Genomic DNA, 14,884 nt, shown 5'->3' with positions numbered 1-14,884 from the left:
TTTTGAATGGCAGATTTGTATCATGATTGTCACTGTACTACCATTAACATTGAACATTAACTTGGTGGACAAGACCACCTGAGCTTCCCCTGTGCTTGAAATTTCGATGCTGTATATAGACACATTGCCATGTGTTGCCCTGCCAGCTTGGATGACTTGGTCAGAGACGTGTGGGATGCTTTGGTTGTTATGATAAACAGACTGGTAGCTACCAAGCAGAAGGAATGTCACCCCCTACTGGCACAAAGGATAAAGATATTCTGCATCAGAGGTTTGTGCGACTGGAAAAACAATTCAGTTCACCAGTTTGTTTTATGTTTAGAAACACTTTTCTTCGCTGACGGGTAACTGTGCTGGGAAACCGCTGTGGGTGTGGAGAGAACAGTGCTCGGGTCTGGATGAAGGGCGGGGAGGCCAGCGGGGTAAAGTGCAGATGGGATGGAAGTGGACAGTTGGATTGCTGGGGTCAGCAGAGATTTACAGGAAACCAGATGGGAGCAACTCATCCGCCTCTCAGTCTCTAGGACTTGGCTTCAGTCACAAGCATTCAGCTCTATTTTGCCTTTTTAATATTATAATACCAAACCGGCATCAGTTCCAAAAGCAGAAAAACATGACCTCATTAGGTTTGGATTCAAACCATCTGCAGTGTGGTTGACTGATGACTGGATTTATTTTTTTATTCAAATTCCTGATCAATAGCATCTGTGTAAAAGACGGCTCAGCCTACGTGTTTGATTAGCCACTGCCTGCTGTTGGCTCCTAATGAAACATTTATTGTAAGATGGAGTCACTGTTAACTAAAACAGCTGTTTTGGAGGCAGGTGTTGACAGGATTTACACTTGTCTGGCTGGACAGTCAAATTCAATTACAAACAAAAGGAAATTAAGAACAGTCACAACACTGGTATATTAGTAAAAACTACTGAGATGAAAAGGTGTAACACACTGAACAGCCCCGTCACTTCCCGTGTTCTAGTAATTTTTCATCTGCTGTCACTCTGTTTCTTTCAATCTCACATATCAGTGTTTCAGTCATCACTTAATCTGATGTGCACATGTTTTACCAGTAAAAAGGGACCTTGATGAAAACTCTCAAAACATATATTTTATGGACATGAGAGCTCATTAGTCTTCAACCACAAAGCCTTGTCCTTCTTTAGATATCAGCTTGAACCCTTAAATATATATATAATATAAAGTCTAACACCTCTCACTGTTCCCCACTTACAACCTCCGCTGCTGCTGTCTGCCATGTTTGTATCGACAGAGCGACTCCAGCCTGTGCGGTGTTGTGACGACTGTTGCTCCAGAGTCAAGGTCACATGCATACGACCTGTTTCAGTTTTTGCAGTCTGAATGTAGCCTTAGTTTGCAGGAATACACACAAAATCTACTGGAAGAATTTTCATGAAAATGAAGGGTGTGGGATAAGTCAAGAAGAACCATTACACTTTGGATCTCACATTGTGAGATAGGATCTGTTTCGCTGTTTTCTCAGAGAATAATTCATGGATCTTGAGGGGGAAAAAATCAGAGATGATTAGGGGACTAATATTTATGAGTGTGTTTTGTTTGGTGCAGATCCACATAAAAATATGGATCTAGTGAATTTAAATGTGGTTTCATAAGGTGACTGTTGGCGGAGGTTTGAGCTCCACTGAGTAAAACTGGTTTAAGATAGTAGGCTGTGCATCATAATATCACAACAAGTGGCAAAATCATACAATGCCATTTAAAGTCAAAGACAGCAAATGATAAAATACAAAATAAAACAATCAAGTAAAAAAAACAATCTTTTAGTACATTTTTCTATAACATTTTTCTTGTGATATCACTCTTTCTTCCTTATCTTTTAAATTCTTGTTTGACTATCTTTTATTTATACTGTCATGTTTCTTCTTTCTCCCTGTGAAATTTAGTCGTTTATAATGTTATTTCTAACATTTAGACCACAATTAATTGATTCATGACTAGATTTGAACCCTTGTGATTCATGGCTGTCAAATCAGAACTATTTATAGTGTGCTCTGCTGTCTGTTTCATTAATTAATACATTCCCACATCAGAGGCAGTTGTTATGAAGTAAACTGGTCAGGCGGGAAGTCATCAATCTCTCATCTACTTCTCAAAACAAACTCAATGACTTCCTGTGGGAGGCTTTATAACGACACATCCCATCAGTAAAATATTGGATGCTTGGCAATGAAATACTTTAGACTCAGATTTCACAGTTTTTTTGCGCTCAGTACAGCTTTAATTTAGGTTAAACCCACCAACCAATCTGTTTTCCCTTATAGCCATTACTGGACCCTTTGTGTTTTACTGACAAAATGGTTGAGGTTGGTTGGGAGGTTTCTATGGAAACAGTGACTGCACTCGAGTTGAGGATGTCACAGCCCCCCTGCCCCATCTGAGGTCACCCGGTTACGAGATGATTTGATCATACAACAATCCTAGTATGACATACAGCAAGAAACACATGCCTCACTTGGTGCAGAGAAAAACAGCAGAAAATTGATTTTCTTTATTCACCATCACACGTCTACGTTGTAGAAGAAGAAAAGGCCCGAATCTCTGAATTGACTTGCCCTATATTGAAAGGTGGATGTAATGTTTCCCATTATTGCTCTTGTAGGTGATGATGTGATTGGGAGAGCAGTTGATCAATAGATGGTCTGAAAAGGATTAATGATTACCTATGGTGGTTTACTCAGCTCCTTCATGACCCTCTCCTAAAGACCAGCAATTAAGAGGACACTATTCAGCAGAGTGAGCGGTGGTCTATTCTCTCACACTGGGGATCCAATGCTATAGTCTAAATCATAATGTAATTTACTCAACGACAGCTGTGTCAAAGAAAGGAACCAATCTGTTGCTTTATTCTTTACCCCTCTGCATGCTCACACACATATTGATGGATTAGTGTGTGTGTGTGTTGTGTGTGTGTGTGTGTGTTTTCCCTCACATACATCGTTTTTATTAACATATGTGCATCCCATGGTAGCAATTGAACATATACTGCCTTGCTTCTATATCTTTTCTGCAAATATTGATGTGCATTCAGCAGAATTTTCTTTATTTCTAATTCTTTCTGAATTTGTGCTGAACTGATACTGCTATGTTGAGGTTTCTCTATTGACAAGACAAATATGTTACAAAATAAAAAGGTGACGTGATTTTTTAAAATTGAACCATCATTTTTGATTTTGAAGACATAACATGGTAATAGGTGCTGGGGTGGGATGAGCTCTGGGTTTCAGTGACAAGATCTTATGCAATTTATTTTCACAGATAATTACACATAATGAAATAAGATTAAAGCTTATTTACAATTGAGCTCCAGGGGATGAGACATAACTCACTTACATCAATTATTTAAAACAATAAACATGTAATAGTAGAATCAGACTCAGAATTTGGGTTTATTGCCAAGTTGGTATATGCAAATTTATTTTGTTGATGTTCTCAGTTACACGCAGCATCTATTGCACTTCTGTCTGCCCTGGGAGAGGGATCCCTCACATGTGTCTCTCTCTGAAGTTTCTATGTTTTTATTCCCCTGTTAGAAGTTTTTCTTGGTAGTTGACTCTTGTTGAGGGTTGAGAACAGAAGATGTCGCACTTTGTTGAGCACAATGAGAAAACTAGTGATTTGTGAATATGGGCTAAATAAATACAAGTTAGATTTCAAAGTTCTTTCTCTTGTTCGATGCTGTAGTTGTACTGGTGTTGATCTGATTGTGCGCGTGTCCCTTTAAACGTGGTACCTTTAAACACGCACTTCCTGCTCAACTACACCTCCCACAATCCGCAATAAAATGGGTGGCTCCCTCGCACGCGCTTCATAACCGGGTCAACCAATCGCACGCCTTCCCTTGGCGAGCGCGTACTTCGAAATGCGGTCATATTGTCCAATGACCTCTCGACTTTTCACAGTTTATAAAATCTGACCAATCGCTGCCGCGGCTCCCCGCGCCGACCAATCGCAGGGCAACGGGACAGCCGGTGGGCGTCAGTTCGCTCGACTAATCAGATTGAATGTGGCGTTTAAACCGTGAGCGCGGGCGGTGCTAGAGCAGCAGCGGGGGCGGGTCCAACTAGTGAGTAAGCGTGCGAGCATTTGAATTCTAGCAAGAAGAAACTTTCCGCTCCGATATTAACCAACTTGTTCTCACAGCAGAGACCCGGAGCCGCACCGCACCGCACGGCGCCGCACCGCACCGCACCGCAGCACAATACACCCCGGAGTCACGCACGAGTCTGTTAAAGTGTGATATTAACTTTAGCATCGACGTTTAAATAGCTCCTCGTTTGTTCCAGCTAACGTTCCAGGCGTCGCTGCTCGAGGAGACTCCACTGCACTTGAAATGAAAGCGGGCGGTAAGTAGCTTCAATCGACTTTAACTTTACACCCCCACCACCACCACCACTATTAAACATGCTTCGTGTGTGTGATGTGTGTTCGTGAGCTAGCGCTAAAACATTCTAGCATGACTAGAGTTAGCTTCGGCAACTAGCTGCTAGCCTGCACTGACGCTAACCGAAGTAGCCGCAGATCCCTCCTGAAGTTAACGCAGTTTTAAACGCGTTCATGTTGGGTGTATTCGCATTAAACGCCTCGTGCGATGTCACGTTAAAGGTTTGCGGGGATGAGACACGAGCGTTGGAAGCTGATCTTGATCACAGTCCGGGGGTGACTTAACGCGAGGGTTCGAACCACAGGAGGGAAATTTGGGCGCTCACTCGGTTTGACTTCTCCCTGTCAGATGCTCAGCTCACCGACATTAAGAAGATATCACCACCCACATTAATATCTGATATGAAGTTATGTGTCTTTCACCTATCCACCAATTTATACATGATCACTTCCAAGCAGAGGGTTTGTCTGGAGCAGTCATTTTGAATGTGGAGCCACAACCTTCACCTCGCTGTGCCTTATTATCTGCTTACTCACCACTTGCCTGCTTTAGATGAACTGCAAATATTAGTTTGACACCAATGTGAGAATTAGTTTTCCAGCCCTGCACGTAGATGTGAAATGCTTTTGGGTGATTTGTGTGTGTCCACTTCAACTGTCCTTATCTAACTGCCTGTTATGATACATGAATTGTCTAACACCTAATGTTCCTCCCTCTTGCACCAGTCCACTGCCGTTGTTCAAAATGCTACTCGGTTCCGGCACGGAAGCGGGTCCGTAAGCGAACTCCAGCCCTGACTTTGCTGTCTCTGCCTGAGGAGGTCCTCCTCTGTGTGCTCCAGTGCCTCTCTGCCGAGGACCTGCTGTCGGTCAGAGCGGTGAGTAAACAGACTGCACACACTTTAACACTCCTACACAACCTCTAGCGTGCGTGTTTGTGTGTGTGTCTTGGCATCCCAGATTTGTCCTGGTTCCACATCTTGTGACCACTTGACCTAATGGATCATTAAGTCTTCTGTGTTCAAGAACTAATTGTCTTCTTCTGCCACAGGTTCACTCCCAACTGCGGGATATTGTTGACAACCACTCCAGTGTCTGGGCCAGGGTCAGTTTCAGGGACACATGGCCCTCCCCTAATACCTTGTGGCTATTTGAAAGGTACAGTCAATTCCATCAAATTGAAGAATAATAAAACTCACCAATATATTTCTTCTGAATTACCTTTTTTAATATAATTTTTTTTCTCTTCCTTCAGAGCTGCTGAAAAAGGGAATTTTGAAGCTGCTGTGAAACTAGGCATTGCGTATTTGTACAATGAAGGACGTAAGTTCCACACTCAACAATGTCCAAATTCAACCATTTCCTTCTTTTCCTATGTTTATGTAATACCTTGCAAGATGATCCCGGTTGAAATAAAGGTCAAATGATATTAGATCTAAAACCCTCTTGCTGAAAAGTAGGGTGATCACAGCTCCTCACTCGTGCCTTCTTTCTCTCCACCAGCATTGCTGAGTGATGAGGGCCGAGCAGATGTGTGTGGTCGTAAGGCGTCCCACTTCTTCAGCCTGGCAGAGAGCCTGTGCCCTCCCACAGCTGATCCCTTCATCTGGTTGTTCATCCGTCCTCCATGGTCGCCCACCGGCAGCTGCTGCAAGGCCGTGGTGTTTGACCGTCTCAAGGCTGAGTGTGACACCAACATAGTAAGTTTTGCTTCTGCCAGTTTAAAGGGCAGACGAACATAGATTTTTGTTGGGCATGTATCAATAATTGGAAAACAGGAATGATGTTCCTTCTATTTACTTTTGTGTCAAATTAAAATGAGTTTGACGCCAGTAGCCACAAGAGTATGCAGTAATTAGAATAAATAACTGTAACCCAAAGGAACATTTTTCTGATGCTTTCTTTCTTCTGACCATTCAAATAAAATTCTCTCCCTGCTCTTTCTCTAAGAGTTCTGCCGACAAACCCTGTTTTCAGATTCTTTTTGGGTTTTGTCACAGATCCAAATTGAGCTCTAAACAATGGTGATGGACTCTCATTGCTTTTAATTGGTATAAAAAACTGCCTTGATCTAAATTCAGCAGACTTAACTTTCCCCATTTCTATGAAATGATCGATGTCGTAACTGATCTAATGATCACATGAAGAAGATATTAATCTGTTGAAGAATTTCAAATTGTTCATGTTTTTTCTCTTGTCTCTACAGGAGAAGAGGGGCCCCTTATTGCACTGTTTGGCGAGAGTTTTGCAGCTGTTTGAAGTGAGTATGAAAGCGAGACTGTATCTGATTGTCTGGGTGTGGTCAGTCCAGTTTCTATCAGCCTCTCATCAAAGATCAGAGCTTTGTGCTGCTGTCACACAGGACTTTCCGACTAGTTTTTTAGATGTAGAAAAGTGAAGAGTTTTTTGTCCAGTCATCATATTACACAACTGTTGCCCTAGATTCCCTGTTGATTTCCTCGTACACTCTGGTGAGCTTTGTCTTTTAAGTGCGACAAATGATTTCACGCAGCTTAAATGGAACCCTTATTTGTTTTCCAGGATCTTGACAGATTCATTTGTAGTTGAGAAAATGTGAGACTTGTTAAATGTGCAGGATCAAAACATTTAGTCTGACATGCTAGATCTTTAATCTGGTATCCTTTTAACATTTTTCAGGGGGATGAAAAACACTCAGATGCCATATCTATGCTGGAGGAGTCTTCGCAGGCTGGCTGTCTTCAGAGCTCCTACCTGTTGTGGGAACACAACCGTAAATCAGCTGTGAGTCTTAATCTCCTCTTTAGTATTCTTCTCAGACACACTCTTAGAAAAATTGACCTTATTGATTGAACCTTTTTCCATTTCAAACATTTGTCTATAGTATTTGAAACTTGTATTAAAATAAAAATGGTTATGGTTTCACTAAACTAATAAATGTTTTATTGAATACCCGGTAAAAGCCTTTTCAGGATTTTCATTTGACAAATGTGGCCAAAAGCAGATGATGAAATAGGTTTCTCATTTTTGAATTTCAGATGGCAGATCCAGGCCGGTACCTCCAGTGTGTCCGAACCCTCAGGGACTATGCTGGCAAAGGATGCTGGGAGGCACAGGTGTGTAACAGATTTGTGTCTAAGGGCAGTACAGTAAAACAGGACTGGATAAGATGTTCTCAGTGAAGCACTATTATGCAGAGTTAAGAGGTCCTGACAGTTTTTGCCTCCTCAGCCTTGAAAAGCTGTTGCTGCATCATAGATTCACAAAAACTGTGATTCATCATTGTCACAGGCTCTGTAATCAAAGTAGCAAACAATGGCTGTACTCAACCTTGTTCTTGTGATTTTAAGATTTTAATCAATTCAAGCAGCTATCAAGCCACTTTAAACCCGTTTGAAATACTGAAACATGTCTTTTTTTCCCCAGTTTTCCTTGGCCAAAGTGTGCAGCAGTGGGAACCCGCTGGGTTTGGAGGCAAAGGCCTGCTCTGACTTGGTGGCCCAGCTCTTTAATTCGTCTAATCTGGCATCACAGCGCTGCTCTCAGGGCATCCTCCGACGAGGCATCAAGGACACCATGAGGTAGACAGGAACAGAAACGGTGCCATGATCAAAGTCTGTTTGTGAATAATATCTGCAAACAATTAAATTGTCCTATGAGTCATTGTGATGACTCACTCTGTTTGGATCATCTTGCATGTCTTTAATGAAGTTACCAATAAGTAGATGAAATAGTACACTAGCACAAGGTTTCTCAGTAAATAAAAGGAAACCCTTTCCCTCTAAGCCAGCAACACGATGATTCGGCCATCATAACTGATTTATAATATTAAATACTTATAGGGGTTTGCAGTTAGTTTTGACCTCAGATAATCTTAAAACACAAGACTCTTGACAAATGTCTTCAAATTATTGCATATGCATGTCTCTTTCTGCCTCTGTAGGTACATCCTGGTGGACTGGCTCGTGGAGGTGACCACCATGAAGGATTTCTCCAGCCTGACACTTCATGTCACAGTGGGATGTGTGGACCGCTACTTGGCTCTCCGCTCTGTCCCGAAGGCTCGCCTTCAGTTATTAGGCATCGCCTGCATGGTAGTTTGTACACGGTGAGAATATCCCTTCTCATGTCCATCTTGTAATTATTGTTGTGGTGATGACTATCCAGATGTGTATTTTGAGTTTAATTAATGCAATTTCGTTGGAGATTATAATAATTGTTTGGGCTTTTATGACACCATTTGTTTGTTGTTCTTACAGCTACATGAGTAAAGAAATCCTGACCATACGTGAGGCTGTTTGGCTCACTGACAACACCTACAAATATGAGGACCTGGTTCGAATGATGGGAGAGGTCATCTCTGTGCTGGAGGGAAAGATCAGAGTGAGTACAACAAATTAAACTCTAATGCAATATTTGTGTGTTCTTCAGAGGTCTATTTTCCTGCCAAAGCATCTCTTTTGAAGAGTCTATAATTTGAACAATTTCATTTCCTATAGAGCCCCACACTGCTGGACTATGGGGAGGTGCTCCTGTCTCTGCTCCCCCTGGAGAGGAGAACCACTCACCTCTTCAGCTACATCTGTGAGCTGTCTCTGCTCTACTCTGCTCTCGCCACACCACAACCCGCCAAACTGGCCTGTGCTGCACTCCTTCTTACACGAGCACTACATCACTACGGTAATAACACTCACTGACACACATGTACAACCTGCCAGATTGAAAAGTGGCATAGAGTCACTATTTAAACACTGTCACATAATGCAAAAACAAAGCAAATTTACAACTTAAGTTAAGTCTAAAGTTTATTTTCACTTTAACATTGTCTATGGTCTTCCTCTCTGCAGCTCCAGTCTGGCCTGGCCAGTTGGCTGACTACACAGGCTTCACCAAGCATGACCTTGTCTCTCTTGCTGTGCTGCTCTATGTCAAGTGGTGAGTTTCTCACATCGTGTGCAAGCAATTTATTTTCTAATCCTCCTCCTTTATCCCTCCAATCTCACCCAGTCTACCAGGTCAAGACATTCACATAGAGACATGTGTGAAACTTCACAGAACGAGCACTCAAACCATTTCTTTAACATGAATTCAAGTGATCAGCCATGATTAGATCAGGTACAAGAATTACATTGGTGTTACCATGACCTTGGGAAAGAAAAGGTAGAAATGATATATGCTCTTGCAAAACACATTTGAATTTTGGCCCAAAACAAACTAGTTTCACAGCGACCACAGAAATCAGTTTTCAAAATGTATCTGTTGAATCGGTGCAGTCTGTGTTGCTACACATTTAATTGGGTCTGATTGGTGCATTATGTTTCTCATATTGGACGTCATAGGAAGCAAACTTGCTGCTAATCTATAGCATTATCTAGCTTTCTAAAAGCTGAATAGTGTTAAACACAGACTATGCACATTTATACTATGCATAGTTTTAGACCAAACAACAATCTCTGAACATACAAAGGAGCTGTTGACTTGTACTGTGTGTTTGCTGTAAATTACAGGTCCATTAACTGTGTGTACTGAAGTGGAGGTTGAACCCCTGCAGATGAACTATTGGCTCATTGTTGCTTAGGAACATTGTTATGCCCTCCCCTTTATTTTACATTGATTCTGTGTGTAGGTTCTTGCCCTAAATACAAAGGATGAAAGTGTGCTGCGAAAACGGTTCAACACTGCTTGTACCCCTTTCAAAGAATACACAGAGAACAACTCATTAAGCATAATCACCGGCTACACATTTCTATTGTGTATATTCCCTCTACTTTCCCCCAAAACCCACAGCACATTGCACATAATAAAATTAACCACAGTCACTATTAAATGAAGCACAAAGTAAAGTTTCTTTAAAAAGAACAAATATTTATTCATATAAAAAAGTTTAAACCATGAAAAAAAAGGGAAAACGATTTAATTGGGACATTTTTAAAAGCCAGGTTTGGGAATACCCTTGTACAGCAATGCAAATTCCACATCTGGTATTTGAAAGCAGTCTTGTTTGGCGTGTTGAAAATCTGATTCTGTAATCACATAACTGAAGCCTTTCACAACAATGTTGCAATTTTTCAATGGTCATGTCATAAGCCTGGTGTTTATTACTGAAACTTGGTCCAGTGATGACTTCAGCTCTGTTTAATAATCTATGGTTTCCAACGTGGAAACAACACAAGAACAGAAACAAATGCTCAGACTTCTTTGAAGAAGTATTGATTATTACTCATTGATTCAACTTACTGTGTGTGTCTGTGTGTGTCTGTGTGTGTCTGTGTGTGTCTGTGTGTGTCTGTGAGTGTGTGTGAGTGTGTGTGTTTGTCAGTAAATCTCCAACTGAGTCACAGAAACGTGCCTCAGGGTGAGTCACTTTGATAGGTGAGCGTTGTATCGACAAACTAATCCCCAAATGGACAAGTAACAAGATTTGCTTCTAAGAGTTGATTATAGATATGCAGGAAGCAAAGTGGATCAAACTCAGTCATTTTCTCTTTTTCTGCCACTCTCTTTCCCTCCTCAGTTTCAGTCCAGATGTCCCCAAAGATTACAGACACGTGTCTCTGACTGGAGTCAAGCAACGATTTGAAGATGAAGTCTACCAGCACATCAGCAAAGAAAAGGTACTTTTATTCTCTAACAGGCATAGGAAAATCTAAAATTGTGGCACTGTTAGTCTCCAATTGCTTATGTGAATGTAATTGGTTATTCATTTTATTTTATGGCCTTCACAAGATGATGGATTATAAAGAACTGTGTCAGATCCTGGAGATCCCTGAGGTGGAGCCTCAGATGGAGCCTCCCAGCCCGACTGGTCAACCAGCAGATATCCACACCTTCCTTGCCTCTCCGTCCAGCACCAGCAAGAGGTAAGTTGGTTCCCCATTACAACCCATTAGAGCTGAGTGGTGTATAAAGACAAGAAAACATGGTCTAAATGTTGATGCAAAGGAATACACAATGGAGGAAAGCGATGACACTACACTTGATCAATAATGCAGTGCACCTGATGACCCAGAGGATATTTTATGTTTGTCATTAAATATTTTATGATTATGTTTGATTATATTATCCTGTTGTGGGCACGCAGCCTTACTGGGCTTTTACTGTTTAAGGCTAAAAGCTACTCACTATCTAACTGAAAAGTGTCCCCTGCCCCCACGTCTCCTCTTGCTCCTTTAGCAGTTCTCTCTCCGTGCTGAGTCTCCTGTGCTCTGTGACAAATGCACTTGTGAGGCGTCTTGTCCAGAAGGTGTTTGTTCGTGCCATCTGTGAGACTCCAGTGACTCACTGTAACCCGCTGCTTGTCCACTCTCTCCCAAGGAGACGCGATGACGGCATGCAGACCCACAGAGCCAGCTTTGTGGCCACGCCCACGGCTGAGCTGTCCAGTCAGGAGGAGACACTGGTCGGCGACATTCTGGACTGGAGCTTGGACACTTCCTGTTCGGGTTATGAGGGGGACCAGGAGGAAGAAGGCGAGGGGGAGAAAGATGGTGATTGTGAGTGTTGAAAAAAAAGAGTAGGAACTGGCTGCCCACATTTATTGATGTGTGATTACCAGTAAATTCTCAAAGGTGTTCTTCTGTAAAGTATATAAATGACGTAATCCATACCTAGAGGGGATGAATGCATGAGTCAGTCCTCTGGTAGTATGCGACAAAGGATGACTCAGCAGTTGTCCAGCATAGTAAGCTAGTTCATAAATTTAAGCCTTAACTATACACAGGCATTATGAATAAATTTGGATGAATGACAGTAGCTGCACAGACTTAATTACTGTCTAAAATTTTATCAGAATGACTCACTTTCATAAACTGAAACCTTATCTAATCCATTAGGTTCAATGATATCCATCAAACTGCTCCCTCTGACTGACACAGAAGAAAACCTCGAGCACTGCAGAGCCCTTTCCAGTGATGAAGACAGTTTCTGTGAAGTGGAAAAGGAGGTGAAAACAGATTCCCAAGGCCAGGAACCCCTCACCTCCTCTATAGACCTTCACAGTTCAGGATACTCCTCTGTCCAGAGTGTTAGCCCCTCATCCACCTGCTCCTCCTCCTCCCTCGTGCCTTGCACATTTAAGACCTATATGTCTTCTCTGGGTGCAGCCTCTGCCAACGCCCAACCAGGCTTCCATCTTTTGGTGCCCATGCAGAGGCCCCGGGGCACGTCCAGCAAACAAGTGAAGAGGAAGAACTCTGCGGCTCATAGTGGAGGCGAGATAGAAAGGGAAGAGGATGACAACAGGGAAGAGGACAGGTATTCTAACAGTGTGGGGTTTCTGAGCCTATAACCAGTGGTTATTTTATCCTCCAGCACTTTCCTTTAGTTCTCGACGTGGATCCTCAGTCTGTCAGCTGTGCGAAGACCTAGACATTTTGAGTTCAAGACAAGTAAGGGAAAATAATTATATGAATTACCTAGAAACTTGCTGTTCTTTTACAATACATTTCATTTCCTTGTTTACAGTCATTCAAATACCTCCCATGAACCTAGACTCACAGTCAGCTCTTAAACCACTGGAACATATCTTCATTTTCCTCAGGACTCTGGTACATTGGTTGCTATTTTTGTTTTACAGCCTTCTGCAACAAACCTCAAAACATGTCACATCACAGACTTGTTTGGGGAAAGTTTTCATTGTTGAAATCATGTTTTGGAAAGCCTAGCTGTCATGTCATTGTGACGGTTTTGGTTATCATAGTCTCTGGTATGCACTGTTAGGAAAATAGTGTGTCGTATTTGGTGAAAGCCATCAATAAGCGACAACTCTGTCATCGTCTTTGTTGATGAAAATGTCTGTATCTGAAAATGTTACTGTATTAATACTTGTTCAGTTTTGTACTAAGTTCTACATGTGTTTGCCAAAGGTACTGTGGTGGTGTCATTTGTGTTTTCAGGGGCATCTACTTAAAAAGAAACAGCTGTGAAATTAGTCTTTTAGTCGTCTGCATCTTCTGTAGTCTTGTACAAATACACCTGATATGCTGTTATTAATATTTTGAAACAATATTACCGTAACGGCATAGCAACGTCGTCAGGAACACCAGACCAATGTAAAGATGTTAACTATGGAAATACTGACGCACTATATGTTCAGTAGAATGTGCCGGTAATGGAACGAGCCAGGAATCACCATCTGAATGAGTATTCTACTAAGTGTTTGGTGTATTTGGTGCTGCAGTCTACTCTTCAGCTCAGATGTATAGAGGCACCCGATGAAATATGAAACTCTTTATGTGCTGATGAGTTGAACTAGGTTTAGCACTTTTATCATAACCGAAGGGGAGCAACACAATGAAATGTTACTATTTTTAAGCTTGAACAATCAATATAAAAAGTAAAATATATTTTTAATGGATTGGACTTGGCTCATTCGAAAGAGATGGAAGTTCAGACACTAAAGGAAAATTCTAACTCGATGGCAGAGTACACATTGTGTCAGTGATTATGACCTACTAAATACATTTTAAACTGTTGCTCAATACTGGTTATCGCCTGTGTTTTATAAATGTACATAGTACAATATGTATAAAAAGAAGAATATGCCACTATTACTTGAAATTGTTATCGCTTCATTCCAAAAAGGCAGTTTTCTATGTGAACCTCGATTTTCTACAACACAGTATTTCCTCTTTAGATCTGTGATGTGAATGTCATTTTTGTATTAAGTCCAAATAAAAAAAGCCATCATGCAAGTTTCTTCTGTTTCATTTTACATGCATTGACCACCACACAGTTTCATTTAATCGACTCCGAATTGTTTCCTGATTACAGGAAGTGAGATTGAGTTTGGTCATAAGAATCTTGTTAACGTATTGTAGTTTGCTGTGATTCTACCAAACAAGCATTTTTTCCCTTAAACTTATACTTATTGCTTTTTAAAAGTAAGGCTAGTGGAAAACATACTTGTTGTGTGATTGTATTTAAAAGCTGAGTTCAAGTTGTTCAAGGCTTCGTCTGGAACAGGCAACAAGGTGTGAGAGACTTGATCTCTAAAGCAATGCACAATGCTTGGGAAGTGGTGTTTAGTAGAGAAAAGTTTATTGACTGAACTGTACTATATATATATATATATATATATATATATAGTACATATATAGTACAGTTCAGTTTATATATATATATATATATATATACGAAAATAGCTAACATCCAAAATAGTTTACTATACGATATGAATATATAAACGTAATGTCAATTTCTCAATTGGATGCAGTATGACAAGAATGAAAAATAAAAATGGTATATACACACACAACCTAATTGATGAATTAAATGATATTTGAAGAATATGTTGAGGTAAATTATCAGAATAACAAAAACTATACGACACTAAGTTTGCCAATATTGTTTCTTTAAAATATCAATAAACATAAACCAATCAAATCCTTTTAGTCAGGGATGTCTTAAACAAATGTGGTGAAAAACATGTATTTGAATAAGTATATGTCTGAGGCAGGATATTTTACCATTAGCACACATTATATTA

The 14,884-nt window shown here is 40.9% G+C and overlaps 1 protein-coding gene across 1 annotated transcript; it reads left to right on the top strand.

Moving 5' to 3' along the window:
* The first annotated feature begins 4,088 nt into the window (after nucleotides 1-4,088).
* ccnf (cyclin F) lies at nucleotides 4,089-14,090 on the top strand. Its single transcript, XM_020101878.2, has 17 exons — nucleotides 4,089-4,382; nucleotides 5,146-5,297; nucleotides 5,471-5,577; nucleotides 5,675-5,742; nucleotides 5,923-6,119; nucleotides 6,626-6,679; nucleotides 7,078-7,182; nucleotides 7,437-7,514; nucleotides 7,825-7,979; nucleotides 8,342-8,506; nucleotides 8,658-8,781; nucleotides 8,898-9,078; nucleotides 9,246-9,333; nucleotides 10,913-11,012; nucleotides 11,125-11,258; nucleotides 11,713-11,891; nucleotides 12,231-14,090. Exons 1-17 carry the CDS (start codon nucleotides 4,370-4,372, stop codon nucleotides 12,683-12,685), a joined length of 2,355 nt encoding a protein of 784 aa, XP_019957437.1. The 5' UTR covers nucleotides 4,089-4,369; the 3' UTR covers nucleotides 12,686-14,090.
* The last annotated feature ends 794 nt before the right edge of the window (nucleotides 14,091-14,884 follow it).

The sequence above is a fragment of the Paralichthys olivaceus genome, chromosome 5 (assembly GCF_024713975.1).
Source record: "Paralichthys olivaceus isolate ysfri-2021 chromosome 5, ASM2471397v2, whole genome shotgun sequence".
NCBI lineage: Eukaryota > Metazoa > Chordata > Actinopteri > Pleuronectiformes > Paralichthyidae > Paralichthys > Paralichthys olivaceus.
Note: the sequence above shows the minus strand (reverse complement) of the source record. Positions and strands in the feature narration are given on the sequence as shown.